General features: G+C 50.9%; 4 protein-coding genes across 4 annotated transcripts; 1 reads left to right on the top strand and 3 right to left on the bottom strand.

The window, feature by feature from the left end:
* Window positions 1–9,766: 9,766 nt before the first annotated feature.
* Window positions 9,767–11,216, bottom strand: T069G_00382 (glutamine amidotransferases class-II domain-containing protein; the record flags this gene model as incomplete). The annotated part of the gene is made up of 4 exons (XM_056167592.1): window positions 9,767–10,110; window positions 10,175–10,919; window positions 11,014–11,109; window positions 11,202–11,216. 4 exons carry the CDS (start codon window positions 11,214–11,216, stop codon window positions 9,767–9,769), a joined length of 1,200 nt encoding a protein of 399 aa, XP_056032908.1.
* Window positions 11,217–14,800: 3,584 nt separating this feature from the next.
* Window positions 14,801–17,129, top strand: T069G_00381 (uncharacterized protein; the record flags this gene model as incomplete). The annotated part of the gene is made up of 3 exons (XM_056167591.1): window positions 14,801–15,325; window positions 15,382–15,483; window positions 15,552–17,129. The coding sequence occupies 3 exons, from the start codon at window positions 14,801–14,803 to the stop codon at window positions 17,127–17,129; spliced, it is 2,205 nt and encodes a 734-aa protein (XP_056032907.1).
* A 470-nt stretch (window positions 17,130–17,599) lies between these two features.
* T069G_00380 (heme oxygenase domain-containing protein) lies at window positions 17,600–18,949 on the bottom strand (the record flags this gene model as incomplete). Its single annotated transcript, XM_056167590.1, has 1 exon — window positions 17,600–18,949. The coding sequence occupies one exon, from the start codon at window positions 18,947–18,949 to the stop codon at window positions 17,600–17,602; it is 1,350 nt and encodes a 449-aa protein (XP_056032906.1).
* Window positions 18,950–20,214: 1,265 nt separating this feature from the next.
* Window positions 20,215–21,743, bottom strand: T069G_00379 (eamA-like transporter family domain-containing protein; the record flags this gene model as incomplete). Its single annotated transcript, XM_056167589.1, has 5 exons — window positions 20,215–20,526; window positions 20,592–20,633; window positions 20,693–21,228; window positions 21,283–21,460; window positions 21,546–21,743. The coding sequence occupies 5 exons, from the start codon at window positions 21,741–21,743 to the stop codon at window positions 20,215–20,217; spliced, it is 1,266 nt and encodes a 421-aa protein (XP_056032905.1).
* Window positions 21,744–22,272: the final 529 nt, after the last annotated feature.

Genomic DNA, 22,272 nt, shown 5'->3' with positions numbered 1-22,272 from the left:
AACGAGCGAGAGCGATGCACGGCTGCTCCCCGTTGAAGTTGGTCCTGTGTACAGCCGCGCATTGAGCGTGTAGGCACTAGTCATGTAGTTGAACAGGTGAACATTGTGTGGGCCAAGTCCTCGCGGACTCCCGGCACTTCCACCGGGATCTCTGCCAGGAGATGGAGAAGAGCGGCCGTCATTGGCGCTACACCTTTCAAATGCCGTGGGCAGTGATGGACGGTGAGGAGGAGGGGGAGCAATGCGATCAAGTGATTCGCTCAAAAACGCGAGGCTAGCCCAGCTCTCCTAAGCTCTGTCGGAAGTGAGTTGAGGCTAAGCAGAGACCGCGTTAACTAACCTGTCCTGACCGACTCCTTTTTCCGCGAGGCGGAGGAAAGCTTCCAATCAATTACGAATACAGCCGACCCAGCGGCTCTTGGAGCGCCGACCTGATCCATTCTGCTTCCGTGCCGCGTTTCCTCCAGTCTTCTCTTCGCCTTGGCTTCGTTTGAGCCTAATGCAGTGATGGAGCTTCAAAGTAAGCATATAGGGCCACTGAATCGGACGCTCCGTGCGCTGCTCCATCCGCGACACTAAAAATTGCCAGTTTGGAGCGAGGCCGTCGAGTCCGGTCTACAGAAAGAGCAACGTGATGTTTGGCGAATCGCGTGATGGAGCCTCTGGAGACGCCTAGTTTCGGTCCTTGATAGAGCTGGCGTGGTGGGCGGAGACGAGACGCGGGAGGCTTTGCTGTCTCGAGCTTGTTGAAGATAATCTAGGACAGAGACGGAGACGGAGACAGTGGGGGGAGGGGCAGGAAGAAAGAAGTCCCAATGCCAGGGGAACGGGATGGGATGCAGTAGAGGGGCTTGGGGAGAGTGTGAGATTGAGCATCAATGCTGTGTGTCGAATGTTTTTTTCAACTGAGGTGTGTACATGTGCGAGTACTTCGGAGTTGCAGATGTTCCGACGTGTGACGTTGCCTCTCTCCGTTGTCTCCTTCTCTTCTCCTCATCCCATCTCCCCCTCCTCCATGATGAGCAGACCTTGAAGCCATCGTCGAAGAGGAAACACCACGGCAAGCACGGGTAAATGGAGGTGCACCGCCCATGTGCCATACCTGTCCATATCCGAAGAGGAGGGCATCCATCACCACCAAAACAGGCACAAGCACAGGCACAGGCGCAGGCACACGGCGCTAAGGGACTCCCATTATCCATCAGCCCACAGCAGCTAGCACTAGCACATAGCAGATGGATCAAATCTGTCTGGTGCTAATTCTAGACCTGGAGACAAGGCAATTAACGTCGGCCGACTGATTGACTAGGTACCAACACTCTTCCAGCATCTGGCAAAACCTGTATCCGGTATCCGCTATGATACTATAACGTACTAACTAACCACCAGGTCGGGTCCTTTGGTATTTTGCAAACAGCACTCCGCGGTCCGATCCATGTATTTCGAGTACCTGCTTGTGCTTGGGCTTGGGCTTGGTACCTATTACCCAGGCTTGCCGGGAAACCTGCACTCGAGCTGCGGCTGCGGCGGCGGCGGCTCTTTACTCTACCTTACCTAGGCTCGCAAGACCTTTTTCCATTTTCTCCGGTCATATTTGATATTATACCTGCAGTGCCTCGGCTGCGTATCGCTTGCCTTGCCTTACAAGCACTCAGGTGCATGCGTGCATCCCAGAGCTTGCACAGCAAATCTGTCCGGGGCAACAAAATCCGTCCCTGTGTCTCGCCAAGGGGTGGGATGTGGGAAGAGAGGGGTTGAACATGAGCATGGGACTCTAGTTGGCTCTGGCCTGCCCTGCCCTGCAAGCGCCCCTGGACACTTGGAACCTGCATGATCGCAAAGCCAAAGCCCAGGACAGGGACCAAACGCCTGTCGGCTACCTAGGATGAGCATAGCGGTACGGAGCAATAGTAGCACTACTGCTACTGCACGGTTGGAGTGCTATCTCGAAGGGCGAGACATGGGTAAAGCAGACGGGGAGGCCCCAAACGCCGTGGCCGAGCAAAGCAGCCATCGATGACTTCTTCCAGCTCCAGGCCCCTCCCCTGGCGCGAATTGACCAGTTCTGACAGAGCTCCACGGGCTAGCCTGCTTGTGGTGTTTAGCAACGGCCGGGCTGCGGCGGATCTGCAGATTCCACCAGTGTCCCTGCCCCACGGCATGGATGGACTTTGGGGGAAGAAGTAGGGGGGCGTGCATCTACGAGCGTTACTAGCAGTGGCTTTACCGGTGCTGCTGCGGCCAGTCACAGCAAGCCTCTTCGTCTCAAGGCCACTCCCATGCTCCTCCTACTGGCTTCACGAGGCTATGCCCCAAGTGGCACGGCGTGCTGTCGGCTGTCGTACTGTCGGCCTGTAATACTGGATTATCTTTTGCGACTGAATTCCATGCATCGTGGAATTGATGATCCAAGTGCTGCATTTCCCATGTTCATTATTATACGATACGTACGACGCGACACAGATGTAGAGGGCGCGAGCATGGTTCGGCTTACACGACCTCCGAAACCGCAGCTCAGGTTTTTTTTTCTGGACCTCGGCCGGGGGTTCGAATCCTAAATATAGGTCCGGATTTCTCCCCCATACTTTTGACGTCATTTACGCGACGGCAACAGAAGGGTGATAAAAGAAATCAGAGTCAATACTACTGCGGGATGTATGCCTGTCCAGCATGCAGCTATGCCAGCCTGCTTGCTACGATACTACCTAACCTAAGACACAATTTATGTACTCCGCAAAAGCCATGGGTTCATGAATTTGATCCCATCTCAAGACGTACGGATAATTGCTGGGTTTTACTGAGGTGGTAGCTGATGCGGCTGTGTGCTTGCAAAGATGACAAGCGCTGGCCCCCATTCCGCATGTGCGTGTCTATTGACGGAATAAACGACTTCCATGGTCCTTCTCAGAGCCTTCTTTCCATCTCCTCGTACGAGTCAGCCAATCAATTGCTTGATCCTGCCGGCAAGTCAGGTCAATTAAGCAGACCGGTAAATCAATTTATCGATCAGCCATCTCGCTACTGCCGCAAATCCTTTGCACTCCATCAATCATGACAGATGGAGTCGCCATGTCCAAGGGCAAGGCTGTGGCAGGGACATGGACATGGACAAGGTCAAGGTCATGGTCAAGGTCAAGGTGGCTACGTGGGAGAATGGGGGCCATGCTCTTCTCTCCCCGTCTCACTCACAGACGCATCCCGATAGCCCCAAGGGACCCCTGATGCAGATAACCTGTACTCTTCACCATTGCAACAGCTCGGCAGTACTCCGTCTACTACAGGTGCTTGTACGACGCTTGCGAGTCTGGAATATGTACCCTACTAGTACCTACATACACCTCCGTGCACAGACGGCGTCCTCCCAAGGCCATGTCATGTTGCCCATGGCGAGCAAGCCCAAGTGCCTCATCTCATGCAAAGATGCATGATAGCAACACCCTCCTTCAACGGGCCCCTTTCAATCTTCACTTGCTCTCCACCATGGAAAGGCACCATCCCGTGGCATGTAACCATCACTAACGGAACTCGTCGTCGAGGCAGGCTACTAGCTGCGGAAGTAGTAGCAATCATTCAGCTGCATGTGTTCATCACCGTTTCTCACGCCCCCAAGGGATACACATTCAGGCTTGCACCCTGTACAGTAAGGCGACTCTATCATTAACTCGCGCAACACTCCCCTGTTCCGTCGCTTTTCTTTTACCCCTCCTCCCTTCCCTGCACCCAACTCCCTTCTCTCCGTAGTGCGATTTCCGAGGTGAGTTGATGAGTCGCCTGGGCAAGGGGAACAAGAGAAACTACTAATACGGTGTTCCTGTCCCTGGTTACTCAAAAGAACAGCCACGTGATGGCGACAAAACGGATCGCTACAGCGCCGTCGTGATTCGTTCAAGGTGTCTTCATGTTACATACTAAGGTATAGCTACAGCTAGTGGTATGGAGTGCAGCTGCGGACTGAGCTAAACCAAAGCTGCAGTGTGCATCAATCATCCTTGCCACACCACCATCATCAACAACAAGAGACAGTTGCAACAGCATCGTCGCATAGCGCTGGTGCATTGTCAGGCTCAAGTCCCATCGTTTCACACTCTGGAAATCTTGCTGCCTAGAGCAATCAAAATGATATGGAAACAATAATCTCTTTTTCGACTGTGGATAGAAAAATGCGTCATGTTACACAGCAAAAAACACCTTGGGAGACAGATATCCCCTTGTCAGTCAGGCATGTTACCCCAGCTCAGGATCCCAATCAGCTTCGTGTTAGTGCAAGTTAAGAGAGAGGCAGAGAGACCGCTGTCATAACGGTACGCGATATGCTATACTCGTACGCAATGCCACGGCCATCAGACAAGCCGCCATACTTGTACGTACGTACGCCTTCTACGTACATCCTCCGAGCCCTAGTAATCGGCTCTTCGCTTTGCAACAACGCCTCTGGTCCCTTCAATATCAATTACGCCCGACGTGGCCCCGAGTGTGGAGGAACAAGCGCGTCGGGGATAATCGCCTACCCCTTGTCCGTAACGCGACAAATGCCCGGCCAGCCAATTGCATTCCCTGTTATGCCGCAAGACGAGATCCTGCAGCAGCGCTTCCAGCTCACGGCAGCAGCGCATCATCCGTTTTGACCAGGACTGCACAGCTCCGTGGCCCAGGGCTACCGTCCATGGCCTGGACGTTTTTGTTTTCTCAGGACAAGGTTCGCTCTTTTTGCCCATTAACGTTGCCTGGCTCCCCTTGCGCTCTGTCCGGCCTTTGCCTTTAATGCTCGCGCGCTTGCTGCTTGGCCCTGCGGCACCCAGGATGCCAGATGCTCGGTGCCCTTCCGGGATATCTCAACCTTGCCATACCATACTGTACACTCTGCCTGCCCAGCAGTCCATGATTGATTGCTCGCATGGATTGTTGACCAGCTAGGCCACCCCTACTGTGAATCGAGGAGTATACGAAGAATGAGCAAAAGACCGCCACGCACGCCCTCTTTCACGAATACCCGTAATGGGCCTCTTCGCCGCCGAACCCAGAGTTGAATTAGCAAGCACGAAGCCTGTGGTTCGGTTTAGCCCACATCACGGTCCCGAGTACCTGCAATGTGAAGAATGAAATTTTATGGAGCAGCCTGTACTGCCTACATACAATGCAACTCAAGCACGAGACCAGCTTGTCCCGTCCTCGGTGGCCAGGTATTTGGTTTGTCGTCTTGCTGCCACTGGTGCATACGGGTACCTAGGAGCATTTGGCGACTCATGCAGCCCTGCTTGAGCAGCCAATTGCGAGTCTCTCCATCATTCGTAGCGGAGAGCACTTGATGAGAAAGCCATGCAACAAGGACACGCACGGCAATAACAAACGGCCAATTATCACCGGCCTCTTAAGATTCGGCTTGCGCGCCTGAATGCCAAGCGTCAGCCTTGTTGATCTTTTCAGTCTTCCCGCCCAACGGAGCCTCGCTTCTGCAGTCCTGCTTTCAAAGCCTCCAATCCAAATGTTGATCTGTTAAACGACGTCGGGATTCGTCCGGCTCATTAACAACTATGCAGTTTCTCGCCTGGCTTACCCCTATGAGTAGCATTTTGCCAGCCTCAGTTGCTTATGTGCATCTCACCAACGCCCTGCTAATTGCGGCGCATGCAACATGACCGTCATCCAAAACCCTCTGGATCCTTTTTTGCCCCCTTCTTACCAACCACAGCAGCCGACTCTCACCTCACGCTTACATGAGTCCTACCCAAAATGCTACGTCCGTACATATCTGCTCTCACTCTCGCTCTCGCATCACCGCAGAGAACACACAGCCTCCCAATCCTTGCCTTTTGCTGGCCCTCTTTGGCAACACCCTCCGGGCAATACAGTGAGATTACACATCACTTTGTCAATGAAGCTGCTTGTAAACCACACAATTCCCACCTACGCCCTCTCAGGACGGCGACGGTACCTCGGCATACAGGCCATGAAAAAGCTTGAATATTGAAGAAGGAAAAAACGATGACTCTCCCCCCACTGACTCCCCCGTGCACATAGCCCTGGGAAAGAGTAGGATTTGAGTATCATCGCGGGCTCGTCCCGCTCCCGAGCCGCAGCAGTTCCTAGGTGGGAAGTTGAGTGACTACTCGTATTACTTGCTGCATATGAAAATATGCAGCTATTTGTCATTTTGTCCGTTCAATTTCGCAGTTTCCTGGTCGCTTCCTTTCCCTATTCGAACACGGCGGCAAAGAACACGGCAACCATTTCGCAAATACTGGAAGGATTTTGCAGATCATGGAATCGGTGCGTTAGCTAAGGAATCGATTTAGCCCATTGCAGAACTACATGCACCGTAACATCTTGGCCTAATACACACACGCACTTGTCTTGTCTAGAATAACTAATCCTCTCACCGTATTTTACGTCCGCTGGCAAAGCACATGAATTTTTTACGAGTACGGAGGACAACCGAGATTATTGCAGACTGCTTCACTCGGCTCTCGGGGTACTCGGAACTCCAGGTGTCTGTTTAACGATTTCCGCCTACTCAGGTTCAATCTATTTCAGCCATGTCTTTTCTCGACGCTTTTTACTGCAAACAGCTGCGAACCAGGTCTCCGGAACGCAGCCGAGACGTCAAAGCTCCAAGTGAATCCCTGGATAGAACGAGTATCGCCGAAAACCGAGAAACACACTCAGCCTCGCTACCCGACGTTTCAGCTAAGGCCTACCCGGAAACCGTTTTGTCAGGATTAAAACCACCCACAAACCGGCCAACAACGCTAGATGCGTGGCATACAACGTAACAATCCACTAAAAACCCAAATATAAACACCACAGCGCATTGACTCCTTTTCTCGTCCCCCATCGTGTGCCCCCCTTTTAAGGCCATCTTGTCTCCTCAAATCAACGCACAAGACACACTTCGACTGGTGCCTTGCTAACCGAGCGTCTTCTCTTACAGGTGCTTGCTCTTACAGGTACATTTGTATCGCAAGATATACCCAAATGGTTTGATTCGGTGCGTTCTCCGATGCGCCCGACACGTCACATCTTACTCGGACAGCTCGAGGAAAACAGCTGCAAGCTAATGGCCTAAACAAGAAAGAAAAAGGGGGGGGGGACCTGTCAAAAGCTCGGCACTCGTTAGCTTTGACGCCCCCCCGTTAAGGATGCGGAGTGCACGAAGCCAGTCAAAAAGTCCGTGGAGGTGAGATCCCCCTTGGGTATCGTGTAGATTTCAGCCGCATCTAGAGATCGGACGGACCGATGGGGGTGAATGTGGTCATCCCACTAACAACTAGAGGGGTGAGGGCCTCGGCACTCTCTCTGTTTCATGCATACATGTGCCGTGAGAAAAAAATGAGAAATCTAAAAGATGAGAAAAGGGGGCGAAATGGAAGTAGATCGAGTGGCATGAAAGAAAAATGGCATGATGTTTTTGTTTATAAACTCACACCGGAGGAAGAGGAAAAAAGTGAGGATATCCACTCGTTGTAGATGGCATGAAGTTGTTCAATCAACTGGGTTAGATCCATCGCAACCTTGGCGGCTGCGATGTTCTCTCAGGGAGTAGCATTCCTCACTCTCTTCATCTTTTACAAGCACAGACGCCTTCTCTCAGGGGGGAGGAGGCGAAAGGCTCTCGGTGATTTCACATGTGAACGACAACGATGATCGTAAACTTCGCCAAAAGGACCCGTTTCAGCAACCCATCAAGGGCCTCCTCGCCAGCTGTTTTGTCACCCAAGGCACCGAGTGGCCCGATTCTTTCACCGCAAGGTACAGAAGTTCTTCCAAGCTATAAGATGACAACTGGGTAGTGTAGGCGAGATTTTAGTTCTTCAGCTGCAGCTAGTCCGGCGGCGGTCCTCCTCCCCCAACCCCTGACCTGCCTCATTTCCCGTATTTTTGCCACTATCTTGGCTCTGTTTTGTTCTTTCTTGTCCCTGGAGGGTGCGTGGTACTCGTACGCCTTTTGCCCCCCTCCCCTCTCTCTTCATGTGGGCAGAGATGGGCAGATTGTGGGAGTGCGTAAGAGGAAAAAGCTAATGCCGATCAAGCTTCACCGAGGAAAATCGGCGTAATTCATGCAATCGTGCCCGAAGAGGTGGGCTGGGCTGTCAACTGTGATTCCATCGTCTAGAGTGGAGCTGGAATGGATGGAGAGTTGAGTAATGTTGATAGCTCTCGGGAGAACGCCGTGTATACGTATTCAGACCAGGGGAAACTTCCGGCAAAGAGACGGGAATGATGTTGTTGTAATTTGAAGAAAGTGGGAAGAAGCATGGGGGGAGAAAAGTTCCCTGAAGCAGATTGAAGTATGCAGGTTTACTAAAAGGATACGAGATGTAACTCGACTACCATCGTATCATCTTTTCAGCTTGATCTCTGGATTGAAAGGGGAAGAGAGGCGTGTAACGGTGCGTTTGTTGACAGTTATGGGCTAATTATGCTGCTTTTTGTGGTAGTATTATGGAAGGGGTGAAGAAACTGTGGATGTATCAGCTCAGTGAGAGTAGCTGTGCGGAATATTCGTCATTAAGACGTGCATAATCAAGAACTAAATGCATAATAAGTTGACATAGTTAATACGAATATGTCTTTATACCCGGTACCATGATTAGATTTCGGTAAATTGGACACAGAGATTGAGCTGTCGGGATCATTGTGAGTAGAACTGAACGGAAAAAGAAGTAAGAGTTGACTCAAAAGGGGGCAAACGTTGTGAGATCATTGTGATAGAAGCTGTAAAACAGTCGACCATAGTAGCACCTGTGATAATTATCCTTTAGATGGTCCATATTGCTTGCTACTTGCTATAGAATGTTGCCCACTGCCTATACTTGACGAGTACTTACACAAAGTGACCTACAGTGAATCAAAACTTTGTTTTACTAGCAGAGATAGCTACGCTGGCCAGATATCAGTAATTTTTACGAAAAGTCTACCCCTGACTATAAGAAAGAGAAGGAAATGATCATAGGAGAAACCATCACCTAATGGGAACTGGGTCTTTTTAGTTATGATCGTCACTAAGATCACAAGTGTTGACTTGATGTAATTGAAACTGACCTCGATATCGTACAGCTCGAGAATTACCACAATCAATGCCTCAGAGAGACTCTAGAAAGAGCTATTGATACTGAACTATACTTGTCCATTGTGTTTGAGAGCGCAAAGATCCTCTATTTTACACTTGTGGGAACTGAATGGGCTCGTAATGCGAAATAATGACCAACTCTCTCGCGCATATCGACAAGGAAATGCTCTGGGAATGTTGAGAGCTAAGAAGGTAGCACGCAAAGGAGAGAAACAAACCATGGATCAACTGACTGCAATTGGTGTAGATAATTTATTCTTTTTACTTAGGATGAGGTCGTAGTTGTGGGGGTAGGGAACGGTGATGAACTTGGTAGAGCAAAAGGCAGTCTCGAATCCAACAATGCCCATATTTCCTTTGCCAGCAATAACACGAATGTCACAATTGGTGCTGTCTGACATTCAACATCCAGTAAAGTTAAAAATTGGGAGAACAATGAATTTAACGAATTACAATGAGTATATTGAAGAAAACGCCAACCGTCTAATGCCACGCTAGAATACCAATCAAATTCCTTATACCCTTTCGCCCAGAGGCTTAACCAGCTCCTTTATACCACACAAGACAACTATCCGTTGACTTGAAAACTTGCAATTTATACCATAAACATCATTCCAGCACGACCATGAGTTCATCCCATCTGTTTTTGACTATCGTATATACCAGTCGGCCGAATACTCAAAAAACCTTTGCAGCCCCTTAATATCGTGGCGGCGAAGCTAGATGTCGTGCTGTTTGAAGTTGAGAAGTAAGTCGTGACTCTCGGGAAGAGACTGGCGTGAGCGACCGGCGCACAAGATCAGGGCTGAGACCGCCAGCAAAGAGTGACTGAGCGGTGGTCTTTCGTATACCGTCGATGCTAGCCGGGCTTTGAGAGCCGCTGGATGTCTTTTCGTTGGTAATAAGGCCCTTTTCTTGGACAAAAGCGCTGGAACGAATATGGTACGGATCTCCTTCGTAATATTTGTCTAGAATGGGGTGAACCATGACGGTTTGGTGGTGGATGGTCAATATTGAGTTGGTTGGTACATTGACCCAATTTTCTAGCACCAAAGTCAGCATCTTCCAAGTTGACTACTCTGGTATCGAGCATACTGATATTCTTACCTCTTTCAAACGTCAAGGGCTCGCTGGCTACTAGGACAATGTCGCCTCCCTTGTCCTTTCTATCCATCTGGTATTGTCTATCATCTGGCGAAGAGGTCCTCGTAACCCATTGTGTTCCGGACGAATAGTACAGGCTGGCAGCTTCGTCTTTGGAGCTGCTGATGTAGCGGGTGCAGATGACGCTATGGCCGTCTGTCACGGCAAAGTTCAATAGGCTTCTGGTATCGACGTCTTCGTTTTGCAGAATGCTTTGCGGAATGGAGTCTGTTAACTCGTTGATCTGGGCAATTGTCTTCTTCATGACCTCTCGCAACACTGTCGGTCCAAATCCGCCGGGCGGGCAAGCACTCGGATCGTGGCCTGACTGCTCGAGTGTATTGAGAAACAGGGCAAATGCCCATTCGCTGTCGGTGCCTCCCTTCACGCCCAGATACCATTTGTCTGCCAACAAGCTTCCAAGCCGCCGTTTGATGTGTTTCCAGCCACCGAGACCGCCGTTGTGCATCCACATCAAGCTGCCATGTGTAAAAGGATGGCAGTTGTCCTCGCTAAGGGAGCCCTCGGTCGTCGCGCGAACATGGCCGAATATTAGTCGAGACGCCGTCTTGGACGCGATGCGCTGAAGATTTGTGCAGTTCCACGCGGGAATCGTCGATGTGAAGAGGCAGGGGGCCGAGCCGAGCTTGAGGTCGGTATAGAAGCCTATGCCAAAGCCGTCGGCATTGTTCTGGCCTCGTCGCGTGTCCTAAGAAGATGCGAAAGAGGGGGATGTCAGCTGAGTCTGACGGTGAGATTGCGTGTGGCGAGGGGAGTAAGGAGAGGCAGAGGGAGAGGCATACCAGTCGCAACCGTGAATCAAAGGACTGCTTAAGAATCGAATGGGTCGGATCAAGGATGAGTTTCGACAGCAGGATCTCGTCGCTGCCTTTGTAGACCTAGAGGCGAGCACTTGTGTTAGTCGCTGGCGCAAAACCCCGATCTCGGAATAGCAATTTTGGTGTTTATGGTTTTGCGGACGATGACGTACCAAAAACCGGCACATGGCGGGCAGCTGTGACCGAAGCTGAGAAAACAGGCGTCGAGCGGTTCAAGGGCGGCGGACGATGACTTTCTGAATGATCTGACGATATCGTATCAAATCAGCGACTGGTGAAGCTGTCAACTGCAGGCGTAAGGAGAAGCAGCTGTGCAAGTACAAAGTATGCACGAGGATGGAGTTTGAGGAATGAATCACAGCAAATGACACCATAGCGCAGCGGATTATGCCAGCGCCCAAGCCTGTTTGGGGCTAGCGGATGTTGTGCCTGTGTTTGCCTCTAACAGGCAATAATACAGGTACAGGTACGGAGAAGATGGAAAAGATGGAACCACTTACTGCTTTTTAGGTATTGTACAGTAATAGTGAAGTGAAGCTATGCTGATTAGGTAGAAGAATCCTAGGGAAATCGTCGCACAATAAGCAAAAGTAGGATTAGATATCTGGGTCGGGTTGAACAGATGAAAAAGTGCTTTGATGAAACTGTGAGATTTTGTACTTTGAGGCACGTGCTCCAACAACATTCCAACCAACATACCGTATTTCACTACTTACAGGTATACAGAGGGGAAGAGATGATAAAAAAAAAAAACCTCTTCACGTCCGTGCGAGTGAGCCTATTGATCAAAAAACTCCTCAAGTTTCTCAGAGGTAGGATTTCTTGAAGGATCTACATTTGGAGTGTCGGAGTCTCACACTAACATTGATGTTGTGATTTTGACTTTTACAAACACCTTGAGTCAAACTTTCCACATAGAGCTACTGCTTTGAACGACAGGGTAGCCATTTATTTTTGCCTGATACATCATCGTAATACATTTACTTTGCTTAGAAGCAAGCAGCCAGAGTATATTTGCTTTCCCAGTGCACTGCTTCCGTTGGATACCTGTTGCTCGTCATAACAACCCAAAAGTCTGCCATAAGTCTCTTGAGCCAAACTCCCCTTCAACGTCTTTCCCAATCCAGGCGGTACCTTGATGCTCAATGTTGTTATACGAGTGACCTCTGATACATAATTCTCCATGAAACCGTGCCAAGATACAATCCTTGAGCCTCAAAAGTCTCCGATTTAAATCCGGGGAATCAAACTCGTCACTAGGAGAGTCCTGCCCAACACGGCGGTGTGGTTGATGACTCCATGATCTGGCCTGAAGCTCGTATCTCCTGGTAGACTCGACTGAGGCTGGATTGGGGTTATCTGGCCCACAGCAAAGCTTGTTGTACGATGGGTGATGACTATGACGAAACACCACACGTGGTGGCTATCGCATAAAAGAGTGTGATGATATTGGGGACGGATTTTACCTTCTTTACAGGCTCCGCTACGCACTCAACAAATCAAAGCAACTCGCCAATCTGCTGCTTCCATGTCCTTTGGGGTAAGAAGGCCACGTAATAGCGAATGAAGCCAACCACAATGCGAAGCAAAATGGCTGAACGAACATCTAAACCACCATGGCCAAGACGCAGTAGAAAAGAAAGAGAAGATACTGGTGTTTGCCCTTTGTTTGCCACGGATTGTGCGTTACGGCTCCCATGAACTTCTTCCACTTTCATTTCACAGCATCCAGTCGGAGGTTGCCATCTTGACTCTGGTAGTCCAGATGTTCGTCCAGCCATTTTGCTACCCATTTCGGCTGCCTTCATCTGAGCTCTTGCGAGACCTTCGTGCTCAGATGGGAAGCGGCAGATCAGCGAGTTGCTTTGATTCGTTGAGCGCGTTGCGGATCTTGTAAAAAAGGTGCAGCTCAAAGCCAGTCTGATGCGGACAGTCGCGGCCTTTTATACTCCAACAGGCACATAGTTTGGTCAATGTCGTCATCAAACTTTGGTGGCATAGCCATGCCGCTGAGCCCTACCGAAAACGTGATTAGCTTTTGCCAATCGGAAATATCTCTAGATCGACCTAGATTCGTGCCGTGGCCGACATCCGTTGTTGCGTTCTTCAACTGTTTACGTGTAATATCCGAGTACCTTTAGACGGATGTATGATTTGGGTCCCGAGAGGAGCAACAAGCGCGGCTACCTAGGTACCTAGTAGCTATACAGGCCGATACATGAAGATTATCACCTGTTGACGATGTGATGGTGATGATGAAGATTTCTACCACTGCAGAGATTTCTCTATTGGTCGAATGAGCGTCTCCTCTTTGCACGGATTTGCCGGATGAGATGCAGGCTGTAGCAGGGCGAATGGGTAAATGCAGGTTCACTGCTAGCCCGTATAGCCGTCCGTATCTTATCGGGAGATGACAAAGTCCAGTGCTCTACCAAATACGTGCTGGTACTTGGATATGCAGCGAATATTACCTGCATGCATGCATAACGCACGTCACCGCGGGATTGACTCGACATCCTGTGTGTGCCATCAGGCTATTTGATTTGTGAGCGCTGCTTCCAATTGATGCAGAATGGGCGTTGATGCTTGCAGATTGCGCTGTCGTCGTGGGTTCGGTGTCTTTACGCGGGTCAGGCCAGCCACGGTTTGATGCCTTCTATACTCCGTATCGTTATTACGAATGCTGGCTGGTGATGGACACGAAAAACGAGAGTCACTTTAATCGTATGTGGATCCTTTCAAGGAGATCACGTCTTTTCCCTTGACAATGCAACGTCGGCATCCCTCGTTTGGCTCCCTGGCGCAGGGAAACACAAGTCATCCAGCCGTCGGCGGCTATTGGGAATATCCAAAGGCTTAAAGGACATCTGGAATTCTGCGGCCGATAGTGTGACAATATGTAATTCCGGCTCATGAAAAGCTCGCATATTCATATGTCAATGACATCAATGAGTTAGACGCGAAACACACGTGTAGGGTGCATGCAATAGCCTCGCTGCTTGAGCCGTAAACAATCCTTACATGGATGGTGACACATCTGTGTCAGCGCCTTGCAAAATGCGATACTAGGGCAAACTTCTGCATGTGATATCCAGCTCTTTACGCTGGTTCAATTCATTTGGGACAATTGTGATGGAAAAGTCACGGCATGGACTTTGCGCGTGTGCAATAACACGTCATATAGGTAGGGCTCAACGGAAGCTAAAGAAATATAGCTCACGTCGGCAATAACAAACATTGATCAAATTGCTTCATCGCCAGCTGAGGTTGGATGGATCCATCCGAGCACGAAATTGCCCGTCACAACACGACATCAAGGTGCCTGTAAGTGCGAGTGATACAGCGGGCTCCAAGTGAACTGACAGCCCCGTCACCCCCTGCGAGATCCGCTGTGGCAGCGCCCTGGGCCAGCTGGAACCGCCCGCCTCTAGCGCCCACGCTCGACGATGCCCCGGATTCGTCAACCGCCAAAAACGCGCCAGCGAGCAAATCCCATTTACACGCTCCCGCGTCGTGAGACCGCGTCTCTCCACTTTGACCTCCCATGTCCCTAGCCTCAGTCATTTTCGCTTATCCAAAATCCTGTCTCCGCTTATTGCCTCCAAAGCTCTTTTTCTTTCCGTCTCCCTTGCCATGATTCGACTCGCCTAGAGCTGTTGCATTGCACCTCGTCATCTGTCCTGTCCATTCGCCTCAGCCTTGGGAGTTGAGGCCTTGCCAGCATATCCGCCGTACTAGGTAGAGCAGCATCATGGTGCATTATCATTATGGCCCGTCTGCCTCCTCCGATGCCGTTCCCTCCAGCCCGCCCGCCACCACGTCCTCGCCGGCGAGCATGATGCTGTCGCCCATCAGATCCACGCGGCGAAAGGAAAGACGAAATCCATCGGTAACGCCACGGAGGTTTGGCCGCTTCTTTACGCCGCGGTCGTCTCTGCCCAGCGGACGATCCTACCTGGGCATGCTGGATAGTGCCTCTGTCAACAATCGCCAGCTGGCATCCCCCATGTCCTTTCTCAGCGACCCGCTGCTGAGTTCGGATCCGTTATGTCCACCCTCTCCTAGTGAGCGGCTGGGGGTGAGCGCAGAGCACAAGAGGTTGACGGAGGAGACGCGGACGGATGGCGCAAAGAGGAGGAGGACCGACGAGACCTCGCCGTATGCCTTGCCGGAGCTGACCTACCCCACCATTATGGAAGAGGATGGGACCGAGGAGGATGGTGTCAAGTCAAAGGAGACTCTTGAAAGCTTGGGGGACCGACGCAAAGCAACTCTGGTAAAAAATGAGATTCCTTCTGCATGGAAGGCTGTGATTTGCTGACAAGCTTCAAGAACCTCTTCTTCAAGGCCAGCCGTAGTGGTGCTCGTGCGTGGCAAGAAAAATCAGGACTAACTCCCCAAAGGCTTTTTGCCGTTGACCCCAAGGCCCCCCTGGTATGGCTGACTGATACTTGCTACTCTTTCGTTGTCTTGCGGCAAGTTGCTAATTATGCTTGCTACAGCATCTGGAAGGATATCAGCCAAGGCCTGTTCGTAAATTCCGGGATACTGGTTTTGAATCTCAGCTTCTTGATCGAGAACATGGCTTCTCATTGCACCACGGCAGACAGCATCTGAATTACCCAGCCTGCGACCCGAGGATTGAGACCGCTTCATTTTACAGCCGGAGCAATGACCTTCACCACTGCGCTGCCTCTTCTGGAAACGGCAATACGATCCCCTTCAGTCTGGCCAGCTGCCACAAAAGTTCGGTTACGGCTATTGGCGATGAGCAAGGATGTGTTCGCCTCTTCAAGACCGATCTGAACGACCCGCTGGACGACTCCAAAGTTGAAACGTACATCTCGGTACATGACAACGCGATTATGGATCTGGCGTTCTCACAAGATGATATGCGCCTGGTAACGGCATGTGGTGATCGTAGTGGCAGGATCCTGGATGTTCCTACACTGACAGTCGCCGCCGAGCTTGGAGGAGGTCACTGGGACTCATTGCGGCAGGTTGCGTTTCAACCTGGTGAAGCGGCCGGCAATGTTATTGCCTCCTCTGACCGGGCTGGCCGTATTCAAATCTGGGATTTGCGATGTTCCTCATCACCAGTCAATAGCTTCTCGTGCCCTAGCGGCATTGGCCAGCGCGACACCTCCCTGGAACCCTTGCAAGCCAAGGGCGTCAACACTATCGACAACGCCCACGAACGCACGGTACAGGGCAATACTTCATCAGCCTCCGTCACGGCTATTCACTGGATGCCGCCGGGCCGCGAACACCTCCTGCTTTCTGCATCCGAAGCCAATGCTTCCATCAAGCTCTGGGACACGCGATATATCAAGCCTCGGCGGCAGGCCGAAGAGACGCCTCTAGCTGTGACTTCAGAGCCACGAGGCCACACGTGGCGTTCCTACGGCATTACATCCCTCGCAATCAGCTCCGACGCAGCCCGCCTCTATGCTGTTTGCAAGGACAGCACCGTCTACGCTTACTCAACAAATCATTTGATGCTCGGCCATGCGCCGGAGCTCGAAGATGGAGCGACCAAGCGCAGGCCCAACGGGGCTCAAGGTCTGGGCCCCATGTACGGCTTCAAGCACGATTTGTTCCGTGCCCAATCCTTCTACGTCAAATGCGATATTCGCCCCGGCACCAACGGCACCTCCGATCTCCTCGCCGTAGGTAGCAGCGACGGCTGCGCACTTCTCTTCCCCACCGACGAACGATATATCCGCAGCGCCTGGGCCAAACGCTCCCACATCCCCTCCGAAACAACCTTTGCCACCCCGTCACAAAGCATATCCACGCCTTCTGCCTTTGGTTCGTCCGCTGCCACGCCTCTAATCCCCATCTCGCGCCTTGGAACGCCTCTTGTGCGTGGCCATACCCGCGAAGTCACTACTCTAAGCTGGGCTCATGACGGCAAACTCGTCACCGCATCAGACGACTACATCGTTCGCCAGTGGCAGCAGGACGAGGCTCAGGCGCGGTACTTGCGACAAGTGGGCGAATTTGGTGGCGAGCGACACATGGCAGGCTGGGCCGACGTGGGAGACGACTGGGATACCCCTGATGACGACTCTGAGTAAGTCGTTGGCGCTGAAAGGAAACAAAAAGTAATGATGAGCATATGAACTGAAGGATACCATGGTATGGAATTGTTGGCCTGTTTTTTACACTCCCTTGAGGCTTCCTTTTTTTTCTTTTCCAATGCTTTAAAAGCGTATGGGCGTGTAGCAATAATGTGCTTGGATAAGCATTACACGGGGAATGGTCTGAGCTATACACCCTGTTTGAGAGAGAGTTGAATTCTTTTTTTGGGCCTGTTTTTTAATTGTCAAAAGCATAGCAACGGCGTTTGTAGGGTTAGTTGCGGCATAGCCAAGCATCCAAGCATTGTTCAAGCCATGATGGGCGAATACATGTAAAATAAACGAAATGAAAGAAATTTACTTGCGTAAGTCTATTGATCTTGTGCTTGTATCCAACTATCTAGGAATCTCTTTAGGAATCTGTCGTAATGCAACGTCATATACTGGGACACATCTACGTCTCATGTTCACATAACCATTACAGTGCCCACACTCATAATCCCCCTGATACGAATGAATATATACAAGAGGAACAGGCCGATTAATCCCACCAAAACAGGTCTCGGCATCGCAGGGTTGGCGGGTTGCATTGACGACCGTACAGCCAACTTGCCACTGAGACCGCCATCCTTTGCGGCAACAACTCGAACATGCCTACGCGGCGGAATCGGGAGCGACTTTGCAAATCTCATAGATTTCGGAACGCCAGGGCACAGCTCGATATCCGCAGCGACATTATCGTAATGAGCATCTTCACCTTTAGAATCGTGCTCTCCTTCTTCGGTTGTGGTCGTATCGAGCGATTGGCTCCGTAAAGAACTTCTTACTCCCCGTTCCCTGGCTATCATGAAGCTGTCGCGGATGCGTGCCACGAATGGAGTCTGCACAAAGCGATCCGCTAGGGAAGGTCTCTTTGGAATTTGTATGCTGGGCTCTTCTTCCTGCCCTTCGGCAAAGATGCTGTCCAGGTGGCCGACGATGGACTCAATGTTCTCCATGATAATGGCCGATTCTCGCACGATGTCTTCTCTTTCCCAGGGAGACAGCTCGCCTTCCCATTTGAGCAACACCTGCTTATAGTCTCGCTTCAAATCCTCGCCATCTTCCGCTGTGTTGAAGCGCCAGAACTGCAGCGGAGTTTGGGATTGCTGGTGGGCCTCTGCCAGGTCATATGCTGGCTCTAGCGGAGATGGAGCGGTTGATTTTGGTCTGCAAGGCTCCATTGCTGGTTTAATGGGCATGGGGACGGTTTCCCAGAATTCATCGCCAGCTTTTTCGAATGACGCTCTGATGAAGCGGCCTCCGGCAAAAAGGGCCATGAAAAAATTATATGAATAGGCGATGAGTGTGTGTGGTTCATCCGGGATGATTTGTTTGATGTGCGAGATGAAGGCGCAGAGTTTGCCTTTTCGTTTTATGACGTCGATCTGGTTATCGAGGATATCGTCGGACCAGCCTGTCATGGATTTGATATCGGCTCTGAGAATATCGGAACGAAAGAGTTGCGGAATCCTGAGCTCTTTGAGAATCGTATGCATGCGCTCTGAAATCTTTGGCCTTTCGCCATCCAACGCGGCTTCCTTGGGAAGACTATCGGGTATGATATCTTGCCAAAGCTTCTCAAACGTCATGTATACTGGAAGAAAGTGCAGCAAGCCGCTGATATATGGACCGGCATCGGAGGCCTGCGGAGGTAAGGCTAGTGGTAGTCGAGATACCACCAGTCTGTTGACTCTTGTGTGTAATTCCCTCGTGGCAGCGACCATCTCGAACGCCAGTGGCTTTTGGGGCGGAGAGGAGGCATTGTCGAGGGACATGGTGGTTGTAGAGGTGGGCATTAGGAAATAGATGAAATAGGTAGGATATTTGAAAACAAAATGAGGGTATAAGAGAAGCAGTAGTATAGAGCAGGTGTCGCAGAAGTGGTATCGTATGCTGAAATAATTTCCTGAAAGAAGTCGAACGAGGATGAAATGGTATAAAGGAGCTCAAAGAAAACCCTCTATAAAGGAAAATGACGAAATAATGTTGGAAATGAGATCAATAGCAAGTATTCTCGATTTGTCCTTAGAGCAAGAGAAGGAAGCTAAAGGCATGTATATCGCTTGGACGGCTGGTAGCGAAACCTCAAGCTTCCGAGGACCATTCCTTGCTCTTTCCAAGTACACAAAGGACCGGATATCAAAGGTACATATGTAGCCAACGACTGAACGCTCTAGATTCGCATGTGACCTCTGCAAGTGGCCTCATCTAATGAAGGCTGCCTAGCATTCCTCGTGATACAAGAACAGCAGAATATTTGCACTCCTGAACGCCGAGCGGGCCCATTCAGCAGGCGCCCGAGAAACTCGCCACGCTATGGGACAAAGCAAGGAAAAAGCAATTTGTTCAGTTTGGTTGTGTTTGCCGTCTCCTTGTCTCGGTGATCATCAAAGTATGTTTGCGCCGTTGATCTTCCGCGGTTAGATCCCGCTTTCTGGGGGGCTTTGGTGGCCGGGATAAGGGTAGGTCCGGCTCACGGACCTCACTTCAGGGTTCGTTCAGCTGGGATTCTCTTTGTTTGTCTCGGTGGTTGTTTTTTACCCCGTCTTTTAGTAGGGGGTTGTGAGCACATCCAACGTAATGGCTGTTAAGCGCGCGAGGCTGCTGACGGGATAGGCACATGTAGGTGTAGCCCTCAACGCCAGACGGTAGCACTGCAGGTTGAGTTCAACATGGTTCAAACGCGTTGAAATATGACAAATTGCGAATTGCTGCTAGACACTTTTCGAGTGTAATGTTACCTCTGCGCATTATTTTCCTATCGCTGCTCGTCACGATCGGGGATTCAGTGCTTCATCGGGACAAATAGATGCGGGTCGCGCTAATGGCATTTTACTAGCATATCTGAACTCAAGTTCGATTCAAATATGTATCCGATGTTAGCGCTGTGGATATATATGTACGAATACTACAACCGGTTGTGAGGAAATATAAATGAAACATCTATTGGAATTCATTCTAATAAGAGAAATACCGTGATGCGCCTGTTGAAGAAGCGCAAAAAGGTGATGCAAAACCCTCCCAATCTACATGCAATTCATTACAATCGTCCATAGCCTGCACCTCCGTCGGCACCATCAGGGTCGGAAGCCGAGCCGAGACCTGCTGTGACGTTTACCGTCTTGCTCGTGTCCTCCTCCTTTGTCTCGTGATTAACAAACACAAATGAGACAAAGACAACGGCCGCGCCGACCCAGTAAACGCCGCTGGAGTACTGCTGGTACTGGACCATCTCGCCAATGAGGGAGAGCGGGATGGTCAGAGACAGGCCCACGGTGACGACCAAGGGCGTCGTCAGGAGCATGGCCAGTGCCCAGGATATGTCACTGACAAAAGACGCAATTGCGTTTACCTGCATAGCCGTGAGTAACTGTGTATGGGAGTGGGGGATGACAATCATGAGTGTCTTTGACTTACTATAATGATGGTCCAAATCTGGCTCGTAGGAGGCAGCTCGAACTGTATTAGACCCAGGTCAGTATCATCATTTGCAACCCCTTTGTAGCCATGGCACATACCGGTTCAAGACCCGTCCAGTGGAGGATGAAGAAGAGCGGCCACAACAGGGCCAGATTAAACACTCCCACCAACCCAAAGAATAGCTGCATGTTGACCTTGTCCTCGTCACCAACTCGTCGCTTCATAACGGTGACATATATGCCGTAAACCACGGCGCTCAAAAACGCCATGGCATCTCCCAGCGCAATTTGCCCGGGAGTCTTGTGTGGGAACGATCCTCTGTTCTCGTCACTCTTGCCTGAGAGGTCCACCATAGAAATTAGTATGATACCGGTAAGAGACGCCACGACTCCAACCAGCTTGCGCAGGGAAAAGGTCTCGACGCCAAACATGGAGCCAAACACTAGAGTCCAGACACTACTCGTGGATGTGAGGATCGTGACGCTGGCGACGCTGGTATACTCGAGGCATGCCGAGGCAAAATAGTTTGCGAGGAACCACAGCATGCAGAACTCGAGGCTCAGAACTGCGGTTTCTCGGAAGCTGAGCTTCTCTTTTGAAGGAGTCGATGTTGGTGACATGGGGTCTTGTTCATCTACTAACAAGCGCTCTTGGGCTCGGTGATCTTCTTCGTCTATCGCGGGACTACCTGGGGCGGCTTGGTATCGATGCTCTGCCCACATGCGCCTGACGTCGCTTCGCAGTCCATGGAATCCTTTCTGGAGTAGGTATCGTATAAACATGGGTATTAAAGAGATGGCGAACATGGAAGTGTTGAAGTAGACGAGGAAAAAGGGCTTATCGTAGGTTGCATCGGAAAAGATGAACTGTAACACTATCAGCGGGTGCTCTTCATTGTGTCGCAAAGCGCCGCAGACGTATGTTGGGTAGCCGTCTCTCCCATGTACTTACGCTGGCGAGAAAGTTGGACAGCGTCCATAGAAACACCGTCAAAAGAAGGAAGCAGATTCCCAAAGTCCTCCTCGCAACTCCAGCCAAGCCCAGGCCTTCTCGAAACCCAACTGCTGCCCCGTGTATAGAAGATGCCGACGTCGCCAGGCTGGCGGCGCCGTGTGAGGCCCGCCTCCCAAGACTATCGGATGAAGGCATCGCCACTTGGTATTTGTTGTCTCTGACTTGATCGATCGCTCGTCCCGCCTATCGTCTATCTGTCTATTCCCCCGTTCTATCGTCCGGTAGCGGCGCCTCGCTCTCGACTATGGGCCCGTGATCAAGCGCCGATCATAGCGTGGTCGCGTGCATCCTAACATGTACTTTGGTCTGGGTATTTCGGAGCGCACAAATCACCGTCGGCACAAGTACTTGGTGTTTTCGGTCGTCGTATTTTGGCACGCGCCAGGCGAGCTCGCAGCCGGGATGGGATTGTAGGCTTGCCGTAAGAAGCGAGCGAAACGACGTCGAATTGCGCAAGTGGTTACTCCGAGAGATAAGAGATAAAATCAGCCCGACCCTGTGGAGGGAATCTTACTCTATGGAGGCCTAGTTTCGGTCTTAGTGCTCAGCTGGTGCCGTTGGGCTGCAGCAGCTCGAATGCGCCGGGTCAGAAGGCAGGACTCACTCGTAAGGTCACAACCTTTTGAGAGTTTGTCTTTATTTTCAATCTAATTTTGTATTTTTA

Source organism: Trichoderma breve, chromosome 1, assembly GCF_028502605.1.
Source record: "Trichoderma breve strain T069 chromosome 1, whole genome shotgun sequence".
In the NCBI taxonomy this organism is placed as follows: Eukaryota; Fungi; Ascomycota; class Sordariomycetes; order Hypocreales; family Hypocreaceae; genus Trichoderma; species Trichoderma breve.
This window is presented reverse-complemented; position numbering and strand designations above follow the sequence as displayed.